Here is a 22,327-nt window from a genome sequence, read left to right as displayed (position 1 = left end):
TTTTGTTTTGAGAAATTGAGGGTTCCCCTTAGGCCTCCTGCCCTGTATTTTTAAAGTACCATGAAAAAAATCTGCGTGGGATGTATAAAATAAAAGCGTGAGGTAATTACGTTGCATAAACACAAAGAGGAATACAGCGGAATCCTGCACACTTCTATTCATTTGGAGAACTAAATACAAAGAAAAGAATAACGAAGGTTAGTTCGGATTTGCAGCAGGCTTGATATTATCTTTTGTCTTGAATATGTACAGGATTAATAATTAAATAATAAAAAATTTATTCTTTATCTACATATAAATATATCATAACGATAGCGAGTTGACAGACAATCAAGATTAATAAATTCATCACTTTGCTGATTCTTGAGTAGAGCTGTATGTGCTATGATTGGAAAGCTAGTGTTTGATATTGTTCATCGACGTTATTTGTGACGAGAAGGTGTTCTATTTGAAGGTAGCCAATTATAGACCATGCAATAATAGACACCATATGTTGGAAAGATCTTAATCTGTAAAGTGTAATTACCTATTTGAGCGCCAATTTTGAAGTTTTTCGTTTTTACATTTTCAGGTTCATAGTTTTTACTGCTTATTATGTATTTAAAACATGTCTTAGAGAAATACGCATCTATGGCTCATATGTGGTTGCGTTTATAATGATCTGTATTGAAAAACTATTGATTATTCTGATATGAAAAGTTTCGACCTGGTTATGGAAGCTTTCTTCACATACATATGTTAAGTGTTAATTACTAAAGAGGCGTTTGGAAAATATCACAACTAATCTAAATCTAACGCACAAACTACATCTTTGCTTGAAGCTAGTTCCGAGATTTCATCAGCTTGTTGCTAGTTTTAGTTGATCGGATGTACATAAAACATACACCCGTACGGCACGTTAAGTCTTCTGATTTCATCTTCTAAACGAGATATTGGATTAACAATAGCAATAAATACTGAACGAACGTTTGGCTTAAGTGCACTTCTAGGCCACTTGCTGCATGGCGTAAAGCTTTGCGTAAATCTTATTCTGTGCCATAAGTTCCTCGTGAGTGCCGGACTCAACGACCACTCCACTCTGGATGACACAGATCAGATCCGCATTCTGGATGGTAGTCAATCGATGGGCAATGATGATGCAAGTTCGACCTTTTCGAGCGTGGTCTAATGCATTCTGGACTATTTTTTCGCTTTGATTATCCAGAGCTGACGTTGCCTCGTCTAGCAGAAGGATTCGCGGGTTTCTCACCAAAGCACGAGCAATAGCGATGCGTTGCTTCTGACCGCCAGACAGCTGTGCTCCTTTACTTCCCAAACTAGTGTCGTAGCCTTTCGGGAGGTTTACGATGAACTCGTGAATGTTGGCCATTTTGGATGCTTCGATAATCTCCGGCATGCTGATTTCACGGGTGTTATCTCCATATGCAATGTTTTCTGCTATTGTACGGTCAAACAGAACAGGCTCTTGCGATACAAGGCCCATTTGGGAGCGAATACGACCAAGTTGGAAATCCGTCGTTGTAACACCATCAATGTCCTGTAGAAGGAATAATCATTCTTTTGTGTAAAAACGAAATGGTTGTCGTCAATACTTACAACTTTGCCACTGTCAGGGTCGTAGTAACGAAGCAGTAACTGGATGCAAGTTGATTTACCACAACCTGATGGTCCAACTAGAGCAACCGTATTTCCTTTCTTGATTTCAAGATTAAGTCCTTGCAGAATAGGAATTGTTGGTCGTGTTGGATAACGGAATTCTACATCTGTATATTTGATATTACCTTCGTGATTCTGTAATAAATTGTGATAAATAGATTAGATAAATGTTGTTTCATTGCAGTAGCATTGTTTTACATCAACAGTTGATAAGTAGGAACTTGAGGGATTGTGCATTTTTGGTGTGCGATCAAGTAATTTCATGAGACGTCCTGCAGACAGCATTGCAGAATTAACGTTCGGAGCATACGCCAAAGCCTGTCCAAGCATCCATGCCCCAAAAATCAATGCTTCCGACACTCTGAAAAAAATCTGATTGTAAAACAATCTTCAAATAAATATAAACCATCTTACTTAATGACATCTTTGTATTCCAGTTCAGCTTCCGAAACCAGTTTTCCACCATAGAAAAGTGCCAAACCGTATCCCATGAAAGGCATTATCTGTCCCAGAGCAAACACAACTCCTCTCAGTCGTGTTTTTTTCTTGCAAGCTTCATCCACCTTGGCGATTTCTTTGTAATATCGTTCTAAAACATAAGGTTCTTGACCTAAACTAGCAACCGTTCGAATGTTCGAAATAGCCTCTACAGCTAGTTTAATTGCGCTCTCCAAAGACTGCTTTTCTTTTAGACCACTGGACTCCGTGTACCATGATTCTAACATAATTGAGCCCAAGACTATAGGAATGGCCACCACCGATACCAGCGTCAAGTTCCATGAATAGTAGAAGGAAATTCCCACGCCAATGCATATCGTAGAAGCAGCCTGCAGTAAGGATCCAATGCGAGTGCCCGTGGCCCCTTGAACGCTGGCACAGTCACCGGAAAGACGGGCACAAAGTGCACCAACTGCGTTATTCGCGTCGTCGAACCATGCCATTTCCTGACTGATGATTGCCCTAAAAGTTTTCTGCCGTAGACGAGAGGTCAGTCTCACTCCTGCTATATTGAACAAGAATGTTTGGAAGAAGGTCCCCAGTCCGGTGACCAATCCAAGCACCAGGAACAGTATTGAGTAGAAGTTGGATTCTTCTTTGACATATTCTGGTTCTGCTACCGATAAAATCTGAAATGGAAATAGACATTTCAGAAGTTAATAAACCTTTAATAAACATTTTAGGATTTAAATGTAATTTAGTGTTTTATAGTTACACTACAAAGATCTACTTATAAGTGAACAGAAACTTTAAAAAAGAATATTTTACTTACACCATACATCTCACCGAACAATACAGCAAATAGTGGAAACGATGCTCCTACAACCATGGCTGCACCACAACCGAACAAAATGTAAGGCCATTCCGGAGAGTTTAGCTTCAATAACCGAAAAACAGATACCGGATAGACATCCTCCTTATTGTCCATAACTGCTTCCGCTGATTTATTCGATTCAGATTCATCATCTGAAAATGCATCATCATCCGTTGTTTCACTCTTCGGACCTACTGAATTTGTTCCTTTGATGGCTTCCAACTCGTCTTCTTGCTTTTTCTGTGTTCCACTTGCAATCACCAAATTATAATAATGGCCCTTCTTAGCCATGAGTTCCTCGTGGGTCCCCTGTTCGGCTACCACCCCTTTGTCGATGTAAACGATCTTATCTGCATTGGTTATGGTTGACAATCGATGGGACACAACCAATGTGGTTCGTCCAAGGCTGGCCTTCTCAAGAGCATCCTGAACACGTCGTTCTGAGTTCGGATCGAGAGCTGAAGTGGCTTCATCCAATAGGAGAATTTTAGGATTGCGAACCAATGCTCGAGCTATGGCAATGCGTTGCTTTTGACCTCCAGAAAGTTGGGCACCGCGCTCTCCGATAAGAGTGTGATAACCGTTTGGAAGCTTGGTAATAAAACTATGACAGTTTGCTATTCGAGCAGCATTTTCAACCTCACTTTGAGTTGCTTCCGGGTTGCCGTAGCGTATATTTTCGGCGATACTGGTGGCGAATAGGACAGGTTCTTGACCGACCACTCCGATAAATGACCGAAGCCATGTGATGTTAAGATCATTGATTTTTGTACCATCAATAGTGACGGTACCCTATGAAATAAAATGTATTTGTTTGATTCAAAGGCATAAAACATAATTCTCAAATTAACTTACATTCAACGGATCATACAGCCTCTGAATCAACTGGAGACACGTGGATTTTCCACATCCCGATGGTCCTACCAACGCAACAGTTTTCCCAGCTTCAATCGTCAGATTTAATCCTTGTAAAACCTGTACATCACTTCTGGCCGGATATCGGAAGTGAACACTTTTAAACGTTATATTTCCAACTATAGATTGAGGTCTTAGGCCACCTTCACCCATAGAATCGATGGTAGGTATCCTATCGATGACTGAATAAATCGATGATGCCGAACCCTTCGCGGTGGAGAAGGCTTCCAAATGAGGAGACGATAGTCCTAAATTTTGAGCTCCTGCCAGGACTCCGAACAATACTATAATCAACACGGCCGGTGTGTAGTCCTTCACGTCTTTTCCTCGATCTTCCAGGATCAAACTGATTCCATACCAGAATGCAAGTGCATAGCAGCAGTATATAATAAACCACATAATACCTCCTCCAATACCAGAAAACAGACCTTTTTTGCGACCATTGCTCTCTGCAGAGCTTAGTCGATTACGGTATCGGTCCAGTTCTTTGCGTTCCCCTCCAAACGCAACTACAGTACGAATGCTACCTAAAACTTCTTCTGCGACGGTTCCTGCCGAAGAATACGCCTTCAACTCCTTCTCAGTTAATGTACTTTGCATCTACCAAAAAAGGAGAGATTTCTTATTTCCAAAAAATGATCCTCTATGTTTAACATACCTTTGCAACTATTGCGGTGGCTAAAATAATAATCGGTGCACAACTTAGAATAACTAGTGTTAGCTTCCATCCGTAAAAGAACGAAAATATCACAGATATGGTAAAGGACATTACTAAGTACGTAAATATGGAGAGTTTCTCGCCAATACCTTCCTTCAGCTTATCAAGATCACTGAAGAAAAAACAACAGTTATTCAACAATTCGTTTTACAATCAGAAGCTCGTTACTCACTCGGTAATTCTCACAGCAAAATTATCATCACTGTTCAAATCGTACCAGGTCATATCCTGCCGCAGGACCGCTCGTAGGAATAGCTTTCGTATCCTGCTGATCTGCCGATTTGCCGATCGGTTGATCATATCTACGCTAAGTGCGGCTGCCAGAAACTGTATAAGCGACACGAAAAGAACACCCAACCCAAACGCTTTGGCATCCTGCATGATGGCTAGACGGTTTTCTTCCACACTGGCATTGACCCTGAAATAGATTTTTTATACCCAAACAGGAATATTCATTAGTTCGAACTATTAAAATGGGTACGATTGAATATTTGTATTTTCGTAAACTAATAATAACCGGTTAGTGTTTGGCGTCACTCTGACGCGCGCATTCATTGAGCGCCTGGCCCAAACGATAAACAGCCACGCTGAAAAGTGTGATAACTTTCAATTGAAATTAATTGATTTGCTCACTTGACAAACCGTGATCTCGACACAGCACATGTGAACAACGGTGTCAATATCAGAATTCGATGAAATTACTTTTTTATTGCTATTCAATTTCGTTTTTTTTTGCAATGAAACCAATAGACTTGCTGAGTCATTCATTGAAAATTGTATTTATTAGACTTGCTTAGTCATTCTTCATTGAAAATTGTGTTTATTGTCATTTTTTGCCCATCTTTGTAATGATAAAATGATGACATGGGCGAAAGCATAACTAATCGATCAACATGCTGAAATTCGCGATATTTACAATCAACAAAACAAGCAAGCATAACGGATTCAGTTATGGTAATTTACTCCATCTAATTTTGTAGAAGACAGCACAAAACGGTGATTCGCACAAAGTTATATCAGAACGTTTCCGCTATACCAGTTCATGGCATTTTCATTTCTATAAGCAGCATGACGATTGGACCGTTACGAACATTAAATCAAACTTATTGAGCACAATGTCGAGTGCTGATTAGGGTAAAATAGGCATTAAACTCATCGGATTTGTTGAAATAGTTTACAAAATTTATGATTTTTTATCAGATATTTTGTCATTAAAGAATATTACCGAAAAAACATCTTAAATTTAAAAACAAATAACATAACTATTCTTCTAAAAGACGACGAAGTTTCAGAAAGTTAAACAGAAAGAAAAAGTAGAGGGTTGTATCAAAGTGTACGACCGCAAATTGAACGTAGAATTACGTATAGTGCAATAGAGGATACGAAATTTGATCATCAACATTTTATACATGTTCATGCCGGATGGCTAATAGCCGAATTGTATTTCAACAGCAACTGGCGAAGTTAAATTTTTCAATAGTAAAATGCATTAAATCAATTGTTTACAATAATTGTATAGAATCTTCGAGAGTTTACTGATCGATTCATACCAAAATCTCCAGAATCCGTTGAAAAACGGCTGAGTTAATGGCTCGTACTTCCTGACCTCTTACCGATAGACGTAATTCTACGTCAAAACTGAAAATAATATTTAAAGGGATCTGGATATGCCACGAATAGGAAATGAGATAATTTGGGTAGAATTCCAATCCGACACCTTAGTAAGCGCTTAATGAAACAGATTTTGAAATCAGTTCGATGGTCTTTAGTGGTTTAAATGTTGCTTTGAAGTTAAGATGATGGTAACATTTTCATAAGAATTGTCTCATCACGACAATGAATCAAAAGCAGTGTCTGGTTTCTTACCGACCGCTGCCAACATCCAAGCACGCCATATAGATGTATGACCAAAGCCATAACATAAACTTCCCTAAAAGTAGGTAGGTACTTTTATTTTGATAATGTGAATTTCTTTTGCAGATCACCTTAGTTACCATGACGACAACATCTATGTAAATATCGGGCAACTATGTTGATTCAAATGGAGTATCAAACTCTTACAGTGCTCCAATTCATCATTTACTGTTCAGAACGTTTCTATGCTGTCGTAGTGTCATTAAAAATCCAAATCAGTGTCCTTTTGTCGAACCATGAAGCTAGACCATTAAAACTGTGTGCCCATTGTTTCAAAAAGGCAAACTCGGCTAAGAAAATATAACAAAAGTGGAATCAAATATATTATATTAACAATATGGTTCACTTCGAGTTTTCCCATACAACGAAATGGCGAACAATTTGCCGGTGATGACAACATCATCTAGCGGGCAAAGAGGAATCTAAACATGTTTTTTTAGCTTGTGCTGGAAAACCCTCCTGCCATCTTCCGGTGAGTAGTCATACAGTTGTTCGATGACATTTTACAGTGTGGGGATGTCCATACATTTTTCAATAAATCGATTACCGGAATATCGACTTTGTTAAATGCAAACACTACTGTAAATATTTCGATCAAGCAAGGCAAAGCAGACAAACTACACCTTTGCTTCAAACGTTCAAACTGTGAAAGCCGTTCCGCAAACATTAAAATGATTGTTCCACTGTAAACATTTCTATCATTTTCTTCAGCAAGAAATTTGGTTAATTCTTTCTGAATATTATCGATATTATTCCAATGCATCATTCTTCTTGATCTTCGGTGTCCTACATTCCTACTGGAACTTAACACCTGCGTTTTTTTTTGAAAACTTTTCGCTGTCCACCATTGATTGAATGAACATGTATCTTGAGTGGAAAGCCATGAAGATGACACTCATCCGATTGCGTTTTGTTATGTTGCTCTTATCATAATGAGTATGATTATTTTGTTACATTTAGACATGGAAAGTGAATTGAACAAGTCGCTTGGATTAAACGCGTCCAAACACCTTCGCTCAAATCACTTGAACGGACAGTAAGTTGAACATGTTCAACTCTTGGCAAGTAAATTGCATTCAACTAAGTTGTTCAATTCACTTGCCCTCTCAAAACGTAGCATTACGGTGAGATATTTCGGCTAAACTTAATTATGCCCATTTTTTGTGCTTTCTCGATTTCGCATCCAATATCAGATATTTTTTGGGATTTAATAGATTATTTTTCGATACTTTCGCAAGAAAAGCTAGTTGAACGTACCCGACCTTGCTCGGGATTAAACTACAATCGCTCTCCACATCTCGATACTGAAGGGACCATCGAGATAGGGAGAGATCGAGGAATGGAAGGAAAATTTAAATTGGTACTAGATCCAAAACAGCTTGTTGCTATGAAAAACGGCTACAAAACAAATATCATTACTTATTGTTGATCTGTATTGTTATCGTCCAAATATGGTCTAGTAGCCTAAAAATTTGAACATATCGACATAAGGAGAGTGAATCCAGAACAAGATACGATTACAACACATCGGGATAGAAAGATTTAGAAATAGGGAAGTTATCGAGATGTAGAAAGCCAAAATGTATGTAGATTGAAGGGACCGAGGAAACCATCGACATAGGGAGAGATATCGACATATAGAACATCGAGATTTACAAAGTCGACTATATTTTGCATTCTTACTGTCAAGTGTTGAGTTCATTCAGCGCCGCACTCTAGATCATTTTTAGCGCGATCGTATTAGGTTTCCTTACAACTCGCATCAAAATTGTATTTTCACAATTTCTCAATTTTCTCCTCAAAATTTAGTGATATTTTATAACACAGCTGTCCTCAAGACGAATCGATTAATGAGAAACCCGTACAAATCGGTCAACCCGTTTGTGAGTTATATTGCCTCAAAGGAGATGCAAACTCATTTTTATATAGAGAGATTGTACCACAAACGTAATTATGTTTGAATTGTATTTATATCAGACTCTCATATCGGGCAGTTTGTTCACAAAAGTTCGTTTCTCTCTCAAAAATTTTGCTCTTATTAAACACCTTTATGAACTCTTTGCAATGTAAATATTCTTATTGGGGTAACTAATTTGACCACATTACGACCAAACATTTTGGTTTTGATCGAGCTATGAAAGTTGGAGTTGGATCTCCACAACAACTGTAGAGCCGCTTATAAGGTCAATATGCGGTTGACGTTTGAAGCTTTTTCAGCATATTTATGAGAGACTTAATGATAGCAACAAGATCGACAATAAAACTGAGCAACTAGCTATGGTGGTTGCTATTATAAATCCGCTATAAGAATTAAATAAATCCAAGAAGTATGGAAATTGTTACTTGGAATATGCGTCTACAAAGCAACATCATGTTGAAGGTGGCTAAAAATGGATTTACTTCCAGTTAGCGTATGAAAATCTAGAAAAATGTTTGCTTAGAAATCATATCGCTCCGATGCGTACTTAAAGATTAGATCAATTGTTTCGCAGATTCAATCAAAAGCAAATTCATTTTACTACAAATTATGTAGCTCTTTAAAACAGCAGCTTAGTTTTCACCATATTTTTATAACCAATATTAGAACGCCGTTTTCTATGATAGTAAGAGAGAAATTTGGAGAAATAACCATTAGAAACTCTTATTTTCACCAGAATTCATTACCGATGGAGCAATCAATGAGCAAAAACCGCCGCATTGAAATGAACAGATAGCGCCACCGTAGACATGTTCTGTGAAAAGCACACAAATAGAAATATGCATATACAGTGCCGCCGTTGTTTTGATGCGGTGAGTGCTAAATGAGTTACCTTGATTGATACATTCAAAATTTAGTTCACTTTTCATTTTATAGTCGCATTATTGCAATCACTTTCAATAACATTTAATTATTAGGTCACGCCCGAGGCTAAGCCAAATACCACCAACAGAAAATGCAATTACAAAATCTGGATGATTGGAACCAGGGTAGTTTTGTGAAAGGTTATCAAAAGTTTGGATTTTTAGTTAGAAAACGGATGAATGATATGAAAAAAAAATTGTCCCACACTTCAGAATAGTGAACCAATAAACGAAAATTATACTCCAAATGCTTTTTCTTCTAAACGACTCTTATTTGCATGATTCTTGGTACATCCAGCAGACTTTGAAGTGATCATTGAGCTTCGCTTTCATTCATGTATCCCAAGGAAAGAATCTAGATGAACAACAATGATCAGAACCGTAATTTCAAAAAGCTTTACCAATGGTTAAGCTCCGCAGTGGCTTAGCCAGAAAATTGGTCTGGTGGGGGTTTTCTGAACATTTTTTTTTATTCGAAAAACAAATTTCTTCTAAAAATGTTGTCTCTGGGGAGGGGTTTATGTCCACAACCATCCCCGTGGCTACGCCACTGAGCTCCGCTAATATTGGTAAAACTCAATAAAACAAATGTGTTCCTTACTTTCAAAACCAAAAACAAAGTATTCCAAGAAAATAATATAACCTAAAAATTTCCTACACCAACCCGAACATGCTCATCTCACAAGTAGGTGAAATATTTTGATCATATCATCCTTAAAAATGTGTCAGGTTTTCAAAAATCCTTAAGTCATGAATGTCGGAATTCCATCGTTTTTCGAGCTCAAACAATCATTTTGTAAAATCTTATGCATCTACACTGCCAAAAATATCTATATAAGATATATGTGTCGCCGTTATAAATTTTTGCAATAGCTCCACCCTAATATAATCGATATAGAACCACACATAAATTAAATAATTGCTAATACGAGACCACACATAAAGTTTATTTGGATATATATTTTATTAGAAGTTCGCGTGGAGAATGGTTATGTGTGCGCTGATATACATCATAAGTTAAATCTATGTATTTTTGCCAATAAATATGTGTGGATTTTTAGTAGTGTATATATCTATAAATCATAAATCTATAAATCTATAAATTGAGCTTGAGCTTGAGCTTGAGCTTGATTGACTGCTCGTAGTTGCTACTCCATTATGACCAGATCAGCTGTTCTTACACAGGAACCAACAGATGTTTGCTTGGGACTAGCACACATCTTCAATGTACAAGTACTGGTGATCTCATTTGTTAGGTCATACTGGCGCCTGCCACGTCAGAATGCAAGTCAATGTAGGGAAGGGGGAGGAAATGATGATGCAATCACTCGCCCACTGCAAGCCGAATATACCTCTGCACTTGCCACGAGTTCATGCGGAATTTGTTGGAATTTATGGGTTAGGTTGGAGAGGCAGAGGTCCGTCTTGGTTAACGAGCTGCCAATGTGATAGATAGGAGAAGGTAACTGATGGAATTTCTAATTGGATGTAGGAAACGAGCTCTATAGTTCATTTCCAATTCTAGCAGATTACTGTTAGAATACTCAAGTTTAAGGTATAGGAATAGTAATGGAAACGGTATGGAAGTCCATTTCCAGTTCTAGCGATTGCTAGAATATGAGAAATATAGAGAAAGATACAAAGTAGGAGAATGGAACGGACCTGGGATTGAACCCATGATCTCCTGCGTATGAGGCAGAAGCAGTAGCCATATGACTACCAAGCCCGCTTCATAAATCTATAAATCTATAAATTGTTAATTTACATTTAAATTCAAAAAGTGTAACAAAACATAAGTAAATTGATCAGCGTCCCTTCCTTGCTGTTAAAAAATACCAGTGATTTTAACTAGGCAATGTTAAATGGTAATGTTTGCTAGCCAAATGTTGAATTCAATAAATTCCGCTCCGTAAGTGTGTGTGTATAACGATCATCATATGTTGGGTAGTTTAATTATAACGTGTATCGAACTTTTTTGGACGCGAGTTGGCGCCACATGTGGGTCGCCAGAATTTTGCGAGAGTGAATCATATTGTTAATATAAATAGTATACTTGATAAAAGTGTTGCGGTCATATGAGCAAACAGCAACATGGTGTGCGAAACAGAGACGAGTAGGTACAATGCGAGAAGAATATAAACTTCCTCGTATAGCTCTCCAACTGCTTCAGCGTGCGTCAATTTCGATATGGCGCACCGGCATGGTCCCGACGGATACAGTTCAACGAGCTATATCAAATTTATTATACATTTCCACAAAAATATGCCTACCACACTTCTGCTACAACATTTGATTTTCCGTTTGCATTCGATTAAACATAATCGATTAAGTTTGCAAAAACATCAAGCATCCCTATTTTTTCATGATGACATTTTGAAGTGTGTAAAACGATCGTCATATTTTGGGTAGTTCGATTTACGTGTGTATCGATCCTTTTGGACGCGAGTTGGCGCCACATGTGGTGTCGCCAAAATTTCGTGAGAGTGAATCATATTGTTAATATAGTATATTTGGTGGAATCTAACAATTATTGAAAGTTTTTGCAAACATACAATGAAAAAGATGCAAAATTTCTTGGCCGGTTACTTGGCCGTTTACAGAAAATCTAAAGGTAATAGATGTTCCTACGCATAAAAATAAAAAAAAACTTATCATGTTTGGAACATCGTACTGTAAATTAACATGATTACAGTGAAGATACTACTGTAATCACGAGAAAACAATCTGCAATTCAACAGCGCCTTTGTAATATTTGTGCTGTAGCTCGAATGAATCAGTTGGGCAACCCAAATTGAACAGGAAGACCAAACAGCAAGAGGACTTCGCCGTAAACACCAAACATTTTGAAAATCTGTTCTAAATGCTTGACGGTAATTCAGCGAGGAAAATCGTACGTTTGCGCGAAGGACACAGAGTTAGCTACACTGGCTGTGATAGCTAGCAATGAACTTTTTGTGCATGTTCATGCCGGATGGCTAATAGCCGAAATGTAGGCAATTAGCTGTAAAAGTGAAATTACAAAACTGCCTGGGCAAATTGAAATTGTCAATAGTTGAATGCATTGAATCAATTGTTTACTGAGATATTAGAGAGTTAACTGATTGATTAAGTTTTACACTTCAATCTTCTTTTGTATAAAATGGTGGACCGTAAAAAATTGATTTCATTTTCAATGACTACCAGAAACAAAACCAAAGAATCTTGCCAGTGAAGTTCACTTTCTGTCAACGACAGCCATATTGACGAAAAAAAGCAAAGAAAAAGGAAAATTTCTGCAGCAACCATTTACCGGTACTCAGATCGACAGATGCCAAGCGATTATGTTTTGTCCTATGAAGAAATCTTGCGTCAAATTAATTTTCTTACTCTTTTCAAGAAAACGTATTTTGAATCAGAATTCAGAATTTAGCGAAAAAGTTTTACAGGATGCTTTGAATTTGTCAGTATCTTCGATGTTTCGGAAAGCAGCTTTCTTGTATCTAATGAAGTATTCCCATTAGCCCCGCCCCCTTGTTAATCGTTTTGAGTACACATCATATTCACACCCATAACAGATCACAAAGGGGCGGGGCTAATGGGCTTATTCTATCGAAAACAAAAAAAACCTGCTTTCCGGCGCATCGGTATTCCACAGAGAGCGGTCCCGAATTCGGCTTTCGTGTCGGCATCGGTGGAGGTCGCCATCCATTTGAACAAATTTATTGCACCTTCTCCCTCCGACGCGCGTTTCTGATTCTGCTACCTAAGGGCAACTTTCTGTCGTGTCTAACGATTTTGCACTTTAAAAAAAAATCATCTCGGATCAACTTTTTCTGTAAATAACCGATTTATTTCCGATAATGTGCCTTGTCAATCTCTAACAGCAACAAAACATAATCACAATCCTGTGAGGAAATTCCATTTGGCTGCTACTGACGCCATTCATTCGAACAAACTTATTGCATTATCTCCCTTTGACGCGCGCGCGTGCTACCGAAGAGCATCTTTCTGTCGTCGCCAAACAATTAGGTTTTGCGATAAATTTCATTTCCGATCAACCTTCTTTTAAATAAAATTGGGGCCCACAAAGAATAGATTTCATTTCAAATGACTTACAGAAACAAAACCAAAAAACTTTGCCAGAAAATTTCACTTTCCTTCGACGACTGCCGAATCGATGACGCCACCTTAATGGAAAATTTCGTTTAGCCTTTTAGTATTATTTGAAAAGGCGCATTATTGAAAATAAAGGATCTTTTTAGGATCGTCATTGTCGTTTAATTGAATAAATTCGAAAACTTAAGCCGAATAGTCTGTTTGTCTAAATGATATTTTAGTTACCAGATGAACATTGCCGCTGTCGTCGCTGTCCGGAACATCTTTTGCTGGCGAGGATAGGGGATCTAAATGTCAATGAAGGAAAAATACATACGATTTGACAGTTAGGTACCACACATGTATCGGACAGCAGAACAAAGGGAACCGAAGCGACAATCTTTATCTAAAATATCTTTTGTTTGTCTGGGTGAAGGTTTTTCTCAACGGTTAATTTCTCGTCTTGTTAAATAGTTTTAGTCCGGAAAAGGTATTGCGCCGCTTCAAATAATGCTTATTTTGCTTTTTTCAGACATTCTTGAGGATGGTGTGCCCTGGGATTCTGTTGTCCCTCATTGAAATCTAGACGAGTGGTTTCGGCGATGATGAGTCATGTTAATCCTTTTTCCACTGTTGGAGACTCAAAGTTTATCCAACTGGGAACTGCTATTCGGCTTCTTGATTCGGTTGACCTCCGAGTAGTTTGTTCAATGTTAATAAAAAAGCACAAATTGTGATGACAAATACCATTCGAAGTATAGCTACGTAGTTCTATGACACCTATGCGTACAACCCAATTGTGCTGTTTTTAAATGGTAAACTGTATTTTAATAATGTTTCCGAACATTGGCTTAGCAAAACGCTGAACAACTGTAAGAAGTGGAACTCGCCATTGGATTTGGATTATGGCTATATAGTTAACAGCCTTAACATAACAGCCTTCATGTTCAATGAAATTTACTAAAACCTGAGTCACAATGAATCATTGGATAATATCCAATAAAATCCGGTTTAACAATTTCGTTAAGGAAAAGCCTCCCGGCTTATTTCCAATTTTTGATCTTTTTCGTTCAACAAAGTTTTACAGAAAGGCTATCATTTTTAAAAACTTTTTTGAAAAGCCTAGGATACCCATAGTGTTAAATACTTGTCTGACCGTGTGTATGTGTGTGTATGTATGAACACAAAAGTTGAGAAAAACATTAAACAACAATTTTAATCCATAACCGATATTCTCGCAACTAGTTCCGATAGGTACTAGCTGAGACGAGACCGGCAAAGACAGCTTCTTTTCCTTGTTCTTTTTTGACACTTGTTCTTCTTTTCATCACAGTTGACCATCGAGTTTCAACTGTTTCCTTGACTGTTTCACCTAAGCCCCGGGTGGACTCTTCTGAGCACAATAAAAGTGTATCCAATTCACGAATTAGTAAATTCATTTTCATAAGGATTTTTATACCGGGAACAAAACACACGTTTATAACTGATTATTAATAAGCTAAACGGATGATTTGGAATACTCGTTAAAGTGAAAAAGTCTTCGTAAAACAAAAATCATGCGGAATATTTTATTTGGGATACCAATACTTCCACACAAAAAGCTGCTGGTTGCACCTGATAGTTCGTGACAGCAGTTGACTGGCAGCAGCTGAAGTTCCTTTTTTTTCCTCTTTGCAAGTCCCGTCCCAGGGTACTAGTAATTCGACAGGGCGCAAAGCCTTGTTGATTATTATTGAATTTTATAACAATCGACCGTTGCGTTTAACAGTTATGAAGAAAATGGAACATCGAACCACATTAGCGACATATAACGATGGTCTCTTGGCTAAATTCAAGAAATGCAGTATCGCCATTCAGTGAATTAAGCTGGGTTTTCATTCTAGCTTTGCTGCGTCGCAGCGTGCGTGAAATAATAAAAATAGCAAAAAATCGTTCACAAATTGCGTAACGCAAAAATCGGAGTTTTTTACCCCCTCCCTCCTCCTTGTAACAGGAACTAATATTTTTTTGAAACCCCCTTAACACGTAGCTATGAAAATTTTAAAGGCAGATTTTTTATCTTTTGTGTCGCATGTAAAGTTTTGTATGAACACTTCTAGGTATAGCAACAGATATTCTCAGCACATGATCAAAACCCAAACTGATAGAAATATTATTCTATTCCATTCCAAACAAACAGATTACAATGTAGCTTGTTAAATCATAATAGGTAAAATTTCGTTTCAGAGTGATGTACGGAAGCCGGTTATGGGTCATGGTATCCAATGTTGCTTACAAATCCTGAAAGCTACATCAGAGATTTTTTCGCCGATTTTCAGCTCCCATGTAAATATTTCAAAAGCCGAATATCCATTTTCCCGTTCCGAAATCCGCGGTGAATTTTAAAATTTTAAAAACACATAGCAAAAAATCCGTCGTTAAGATTTCAAAGCTGTGACGCCACTTGCGATTTGCGAGTAGTTCGTGTACTGTCGTTTTAGCCATGCTCACCAACCAAATACCAAGTTCAAAATCTGACTAATAAGGACTTTGCGGTTTGAGGGTACATGTTTTTGAAAACAAATATTGGAAAGCGAATACCTGCTAAACCAAGCATTTTCTGGGAAATCCCAGAGTGTAGTCGAAAAACTAGCTTTCTTCTATCAGATGAGGGTATTAGTTCTGGGGATAAACGTTTATTGTGTGGTCCAGAATTTCCCATTGCTGGCATTCAACAGGTAGACTATTTGGGAAGATTGCCTTACAAACTTTTTTTTTCATTAAAGTCATTCTAATGTTTCATTTGGATTGAGCATGAGCATGATTGACCGCCCTCGGTTGCCACTCCGTTAGTGCTAGGTCAGCTGTAATTACACAGAGATTCTTATGTTTCATTTGGATTATTCAAATAGTTTAATTGAACAGATCTGTTTGAAAATACAATATTCCTTTGGTGTTTTTTACGCAAATCAGTTCTACTATGCGATTGATTTTAATAATGTGTCTTTGTCAATTTTCGAAAAAATTATATGAAATAGACAATTATGCATAATATGGTAGTAAAGAGGTGGATTTGGATTCATCGTCTTGATCAACACATGGTCGGGGTTCAGCCAAACCGAACCAAGCGGCTTTTCGACTGACTTGTGATGTTTTGTTCGCAAAAGGAAAATGAAAAGTATTTCATGTCAATTCATGCGTACGAACGTTGTCCGATGCGATTTGTGATTACAGGTATACCTCGATTATATGGACCCTCGATAATATGGACTTTTTACCTCGATTATATGGACTTTTTTCGCTCAATTTTTTTCGTGTCTAGAGGTTTTAAAAATCTTTTGAATATTCTTCGTCATATTTTACATTAATTCTATATTTATTAAGGTACATTGGGACAAAAAAGCCAGAAAGGGATGCATTCGAAGTTATATATGATGAAACCGCACACTGAATCACAGGATCGGCTGACTAGATTGATTTACCAATTTCACGTTGCAAATTCCATTGCATTTTTGTATTTTTAATCAACAAATACCACGGCCACGTCCTTACAAATAGGTGTGGAACGATAACGTGTATTTGAGGTGATCTCTGTTAAATTAAAACTTGATGTGAATTGCCAGACTGGGAAGCGAGGGATGAGATGTTCATATTTAGCTGTTAGATCTTCGCTAACAAACCATTTTCTACCCTTGGTGCGTAAATTAAATGTAGGGAATGGAATTGTGCAAAGGGCGGATGGCGCATTAACATCCAGCAAATTTTAACCAAGACTGATTTTGTTTATCAGTCCTCCCAGAACTGTAAAAAATTGAAAAATCAACAAGAAGTCTTAACTTTCAAATACATGTTATTAAATATCCCGGTATTTATATTCGTTCGTATGTTCGTTAAGTATCTGAATGTAAGTTGGCAGTTCTCAAATGATTTGCTGCTTAAAGAAGGTTACCAATGATGCAGGCAGCCAGGGCTGGCATACTCCTCAGTGCAGTCGAAATGTGCGAGTCATTCGCACTCCTCAAAAATACCGGAGAGAGTGTGTTTCGATTATCGCTCATTTTTTCTCTTCCGCAACGCAGTGAGACCTCTTTGTGTTTTTACTCTGCAGCGTATGCATTTGTCAGACACGAAGAGTTTAAGATAAATGATGAAATAAACACACCGTGTTCCTCAATGAGTTTTAATAGAACGGTGAATCAAACAGAATGAAAGTAAACATTTCTTCGCTTCACTTTTCAAAAGGACCTAAGTAACATTTTTTTAGCGAGATTTCTAAAGTTAAACGTAGCTGTTGATACTATTTATGCGTAATAAGATATGGATAAAATGTTTTTGCTATAATTAATGAGATGAGTGTATTACTTCTGCGTGAAGTTAAACGCTTTTTACAATGATATGGAAATACTTCTGCTCTGCTAACGGGTTTTTGTGTGTTTGCCGTCGAAATATTGATTCACCCTTATTATTTGAATGTCACCTTAGGTGAACGACCCCTAACCGCTTTTATCTAAATTGCTCCTAGAATTATTGAAAAGTGTTTTCAAAATTTCACCGTATGCTTTCCCGTGCCATTCCTTTCAAGTATCATATTTTATCTTCTTCTTCTTTATGCCACTCTTATTTGCCAATGTAATACTTTTTAAGCATGGAGCGCCAAACTTCATTGTAACCCCACCAAAATATGTTTGTGCCCCAAAGTATTTCTACGAGCATCATGGAAAACAATCAGGGTTGCCACATTTAAATCTGTATTTTTGCCCCAGAAAATCTTTATATCTGTATTGCGCGTTTTGCACTTTATAAGAGTTTTGCGAGATTTTTTTTCTCACAGTCATCTTTTTCTCACACTCAATACACTCAAAAAAGTTTGATTTTCCGTGTATAATATTTGTGTGTGAGTGCTCAATCTGAAAACAAATAGACGTCAAATCATGGCGGGAATCGATTTAGTGTACACGCTTTCATGTGACTAACGAGTAATGGGTTATAATTGGGTAAATTTCAGTAACAAAAATCGATCAACCCGAAATGAGAGTGAGTGTGAGAAAAAGAAGCGGCAAATCACAATCTACACAGAACTCTTCAAATTGGTGAAATCGGCAATATCTCAAGTCAAAAAATCTGTATTGAAAATCTGTATCCATCTGAACCAAATTAAAGTCGTCTTTAATAAAGTTAGTTTTGAAAGACATGTCAGACATGTCAATATTTAGCCATTTTTTTGCACATTTCTTTCCAAGGATTACAAATAAAGGAATACAAGCAACAATGTTTGCTTTCTCAAGGTTTAATCATTGACCATTTATTAATAATATATGTCAAGGATCCATTATAGCCACATGCACAACAACTTTATTGGACTAATCTTCAGACACACTGAAAAGAAGCACTGTTAAACTGTTTCAAAGTATTTCAGATATGATCAATGATAGTTAGACCAGATTCTTTAGTATTATTTTTAGAGCGTTTTCCGAAACCACATGTATTAAAACATAATCTGAACATTTTCCGAATCATAATCTGATCGAATTTCAAAATCATTTAATTGCCAATTAAGAACAAAATCTATCAGAGACCATATGTTCTGTAATTTTGAATTAAAATTAAGTTTATCTCAAAATGGCTTTTAATAAGATCATTTTACAGATCATTAAAAGTGATTTGCAATAATTTTTGGTACTGAAATCCTCAAGAAATCTGTAAAATCTGCAAATTTGACAAAAATCTGTATATCTGTATATACAGATTCTTGGTCAAAACCTTACCTCAGAAATCTGTAAAATACAGAAAAATCTGTATATGTGGTAACCCTGAAAACAATATCATTTTCAAGAATATTGCACCAAGTGGTACAACTTTGTGTTGGCCCAACTCTCACCAGAATAATTCTCTCACTCTTCGTCTACGTCCTCACTCATCGTATTGGCTTTGTTACACGATGAGGATCAGCGTCACTCTCTGTGGTGTGTATTAAAATCTCCTCATTGTGCACAGTGTGTGAGGAAATGCCAGCTCTGCAGGCAGCAAGACTTTGAAGTATTTAAATTTTATGATGAATTTTAATTGATTGAATTAGGGCAATATAAATATAATTAAAGACGCAAAAGGAAGCTCCCGAACATAGTTGTAGTGTGTATTGTAGAAGAATGAACTCTTAGTAGCGAAAACGCGAGTAAATTTAAATTTGGATTAAGGGGGGCTTGTCCTTAACATACGAACATAGTCCAAAATATTTACAACAGGTCCTAACAGGTGTATGTGCAAAAAGGTGTAGGTGCATTTCAATCCATAGTAAGAACGCTACTTGTTAAAAACAGATCGGCTAAAGGTAAGTGTCGGAAAAGATAGATTATTTCTACGCGTTTTTGTATTTTGGCCATAACGTCTGAGCCCATAGTCCGATCTGGCAAATTTTCAATAGTAGACAGTACATAGTTCTCAATTCTCCGTCGAATTCAATTTGATGCAATCGTATCGAATAAGGTTAAGTTTATTTTTGAAAAGAAAACATATAACTTTCTCCTACGCTTTGGAACTAAATACAGGTATGGACTAGTATATTATTGTGTCCAAGTGACCAAGTATATTATTGTGTCTACATTAAGCTTGGCGAAATCTTCATTACTGACGTAGTTTTAGAACGACGTGCAAGCCAGCGACTGAAAACGGTTCTTATATAAACTCAACATCTACTGAATCATCACAAAATGGGCCAAAACATGCGGATTAGACTGTAATACAAAAATAAGATATATTTGTATTGTTTTCAGACTAATTTAATCGTTGAACACCAATTTTGAGAAAAAATAATTTTGCTTCGATTATATGGAAAATTCGATTATATGGACTTTTTTGCATCGAAAAAGTCCATATAATCGAGGTATACCTGTATATGAATCTATAACACGAAACCTTTGGCAAAAAAATTGGAAATTTTTCCTTGGCGCTTGGTGTGATTTGGTTGAACCCCGACCACATGTCACTCAAAAATCTGAATAAATAAATCTTCTTTCGTGTTACGCGTAACATTTGGTAGTACCCACCCCCTCCCCCACCTTTTAGTGTAACAAAGTATACCGCAAGATGACCTCCCCCCTCCCCCCAATCACGTTACGTAATTTGTGAACAGAATCTTTGCGTTGCTTAAGTGAAGTGTCCTTGAATTGAAACGCGAGTGAATTTAATCTTTGATTTCGAAAATGTTTAACGCGCTGTAGTGAATTGAACCCAGGCCCACTGTCGTGAGAGGCAGCCTAGCTTACCATTCATCCATCGCATATTAGCGTTTCTGTTTCGAATGATATTAAAATATCGAAAATCCATATTGAAATGAAGGAGCTACAGTAATATCCCGATTTTATCACACCCCTGGTGAATTTTGGGGTGACAAAACAGGGTAGGTGACAAAATCAAAAAAAAAATATTTTAAATTTTTTAATTCATTTCACAAATATGAATTATTTTATGCCTTGGAAATGCAAAATGCGTGAACAGTATCCGTTATTTCTTGAAGAAAATGCTTACAGAATCCTTTCCAGGTACTCAGAAGTCATTCATAATAAACTTCAGGCGGTGAAAGTTATTTCATGGAAATCAACGTTGTTTGCGGTATTATTTAAGGCTCAAGACTCCATCACACTGTTTTGAAAATTAATGACGTTATCGTTGGTTAGTATTAGTATTGTAATTGGTATGAAAAAGTGACGAAAATTTGAGGTGGGTGGAAATGGGGTGGTAAAAATTTGTCAGCACCTACATAATGTTGCCAGATGTGGCAAAATGTTTGTTTTAAAATGAGTGTTTATGATATATTCAATATATGGAAACTTAATTGAAAATTCTTTATATACTACTGTACATCACATAGACAGTATGGGAAAATACAGTAAACACTCTGATTATCCGAAAAATTCCCGGCACCGAACACACCGATACAGTTTGCCATAAAATTACGGTTCATACAAATAAAATAAACCATCCACACAAAAAGCGTGTCGAGGGAAATGCAGTCTAAAATTGGACAACTTTGCGATACGTATTTTTAATAGCCCCTTGCTGCTGCATGAGTCTTATGTCTCATGCCGTCCGTCCACACTTTCTTGTTTTGGCTCTTGCGCAGCGCAAACAGAACAGAATCGAGTTTGATTACTTGTGGCGTACAACTTTGAAAAAGATGCTGATTTATTGATTCCCTACAATGAGCAAGTAGTAATGACATGAATATTTGCCATTGAAAATAATTATAGTCTGTGAAATCCTTGTACAAAAACATTAATTGTGGGCGGATAGAAAATATTCTAAAGCATGTGCTGACTAATCTATCAGGCCGTGGCTGCTTCTGCGGCTTCCGTGGTTTTGTTTTTCTTTGACTACATGGTAGGCTGAATGGTGAAAAAAATGTAAACCATTCCTCGCCCTGTCAACAGAAGCTTGCATTTTCCATTATTTTGTCTGGTTAATTTGGTCAAGTCGACAAACCGCAACAATTATTTGAGTAAATGCATCTGGCAACGATGAAGTGATGATTCTTTTCTTGTACGTACATAAAGTTGTTTGCGTGTCGACTAGTGTATTCGATATATTGTTAGGATATAACTAAGTTGCATTACCAAGGTTTTGAGCGCACTATTTCATCTAATGCGCTAGTGAATTTGGGCGAATTTTGCAACATTCACAATACGGTCGTCAAGTCCGTCTGTCACTTCGAATTTTCAAAGGCAGTTTTCGTTAGTTTTTCGCCGCGAAGGAAAGAAATTAGTGTTCAATATTAGACAAAAAAGTGGAAGTTAGTTGATGAATTATTTTTAAGTATGATAAAATCGAAAAAACAGGAAGAAAAGAGCAAGTGAAAAATTGAGTTCATGTTAACAATAAGTGTATGTGTTTGATTCGATCGTTCGGAATGAGTATGTGTTCAA

General features: G+C 37.1%; 1 protein-coding gene across 1 annotated transcript in view; it reads right to left on the bottom strand.

Moving 5' to 3' along the window:
* Positions 1 to 254: 254 nt before the first annotated feature.
* The window catches only part of LOC134211331 (multidrug resistance protein homolog 49), a 37,070-nt gene continuing 14,997 nt past the window's right edge, over positions 255 to 22,327 (bottom strand). The window contains exons 4-11 of the mRNA XM_062688092.1: positions 4,774 to 5,019; positions 4,542 to 4,713; positions 3,824 to 4,483; positions 2,927 to 3,760; positions 2,071 to 2,783; positions 1,855 to 2,017; positions 1,597 to 1,791; positions 255 to 1,537 (exon numbers count right to left, since the gene is read on the bottom strand). Of these exons, the coding sequence (XP_062544076.1) occupies positions 986 to 1,537; positions 1,597 to 1,791; positions 1,855 to 2,017; positions 2,071 to 2,783; positions 2,927 to 3,760; positions 3,824 to 4,483; positions 4,542 to 4,713; positions 4,774 to 5,019 (3,535 nt within the window). The 3' untranslated portion in view covers positions 255 to 985. The remainder of the gene's footprint in view (positions 1,538 to 1,596; positions 1,792 to 1,854; positions 2,018 to 2,070; positions 2,784 to 2,926; positions 3,761 to 3,823; positions 4,484 to 4,541; positions 4,714 to 4,773; positions 5,020 to 22,327) is intronic.

Source organism: Armigeres subalbatus, chromosome 2 (genome assembly GCF_024139115.2).
Source record: "Armigeres subalbatus isolate Guangzhou_Male chromosome 2, GZ_Asu_2, whole genome shotgun sequence".
In the NCBI taxonomy this organism is placed as follows: domain Eukaryota; kingdom Metazoa; phylum Arthropoda; class Insecta; order Diptera; family Culicidae; genus Armigeres; species Armigeres subalbatus.
Note: the sequence above shows the minus strand (reverse complement) of the source record. Positions and strands in the feature narration are given on the sequence as shown.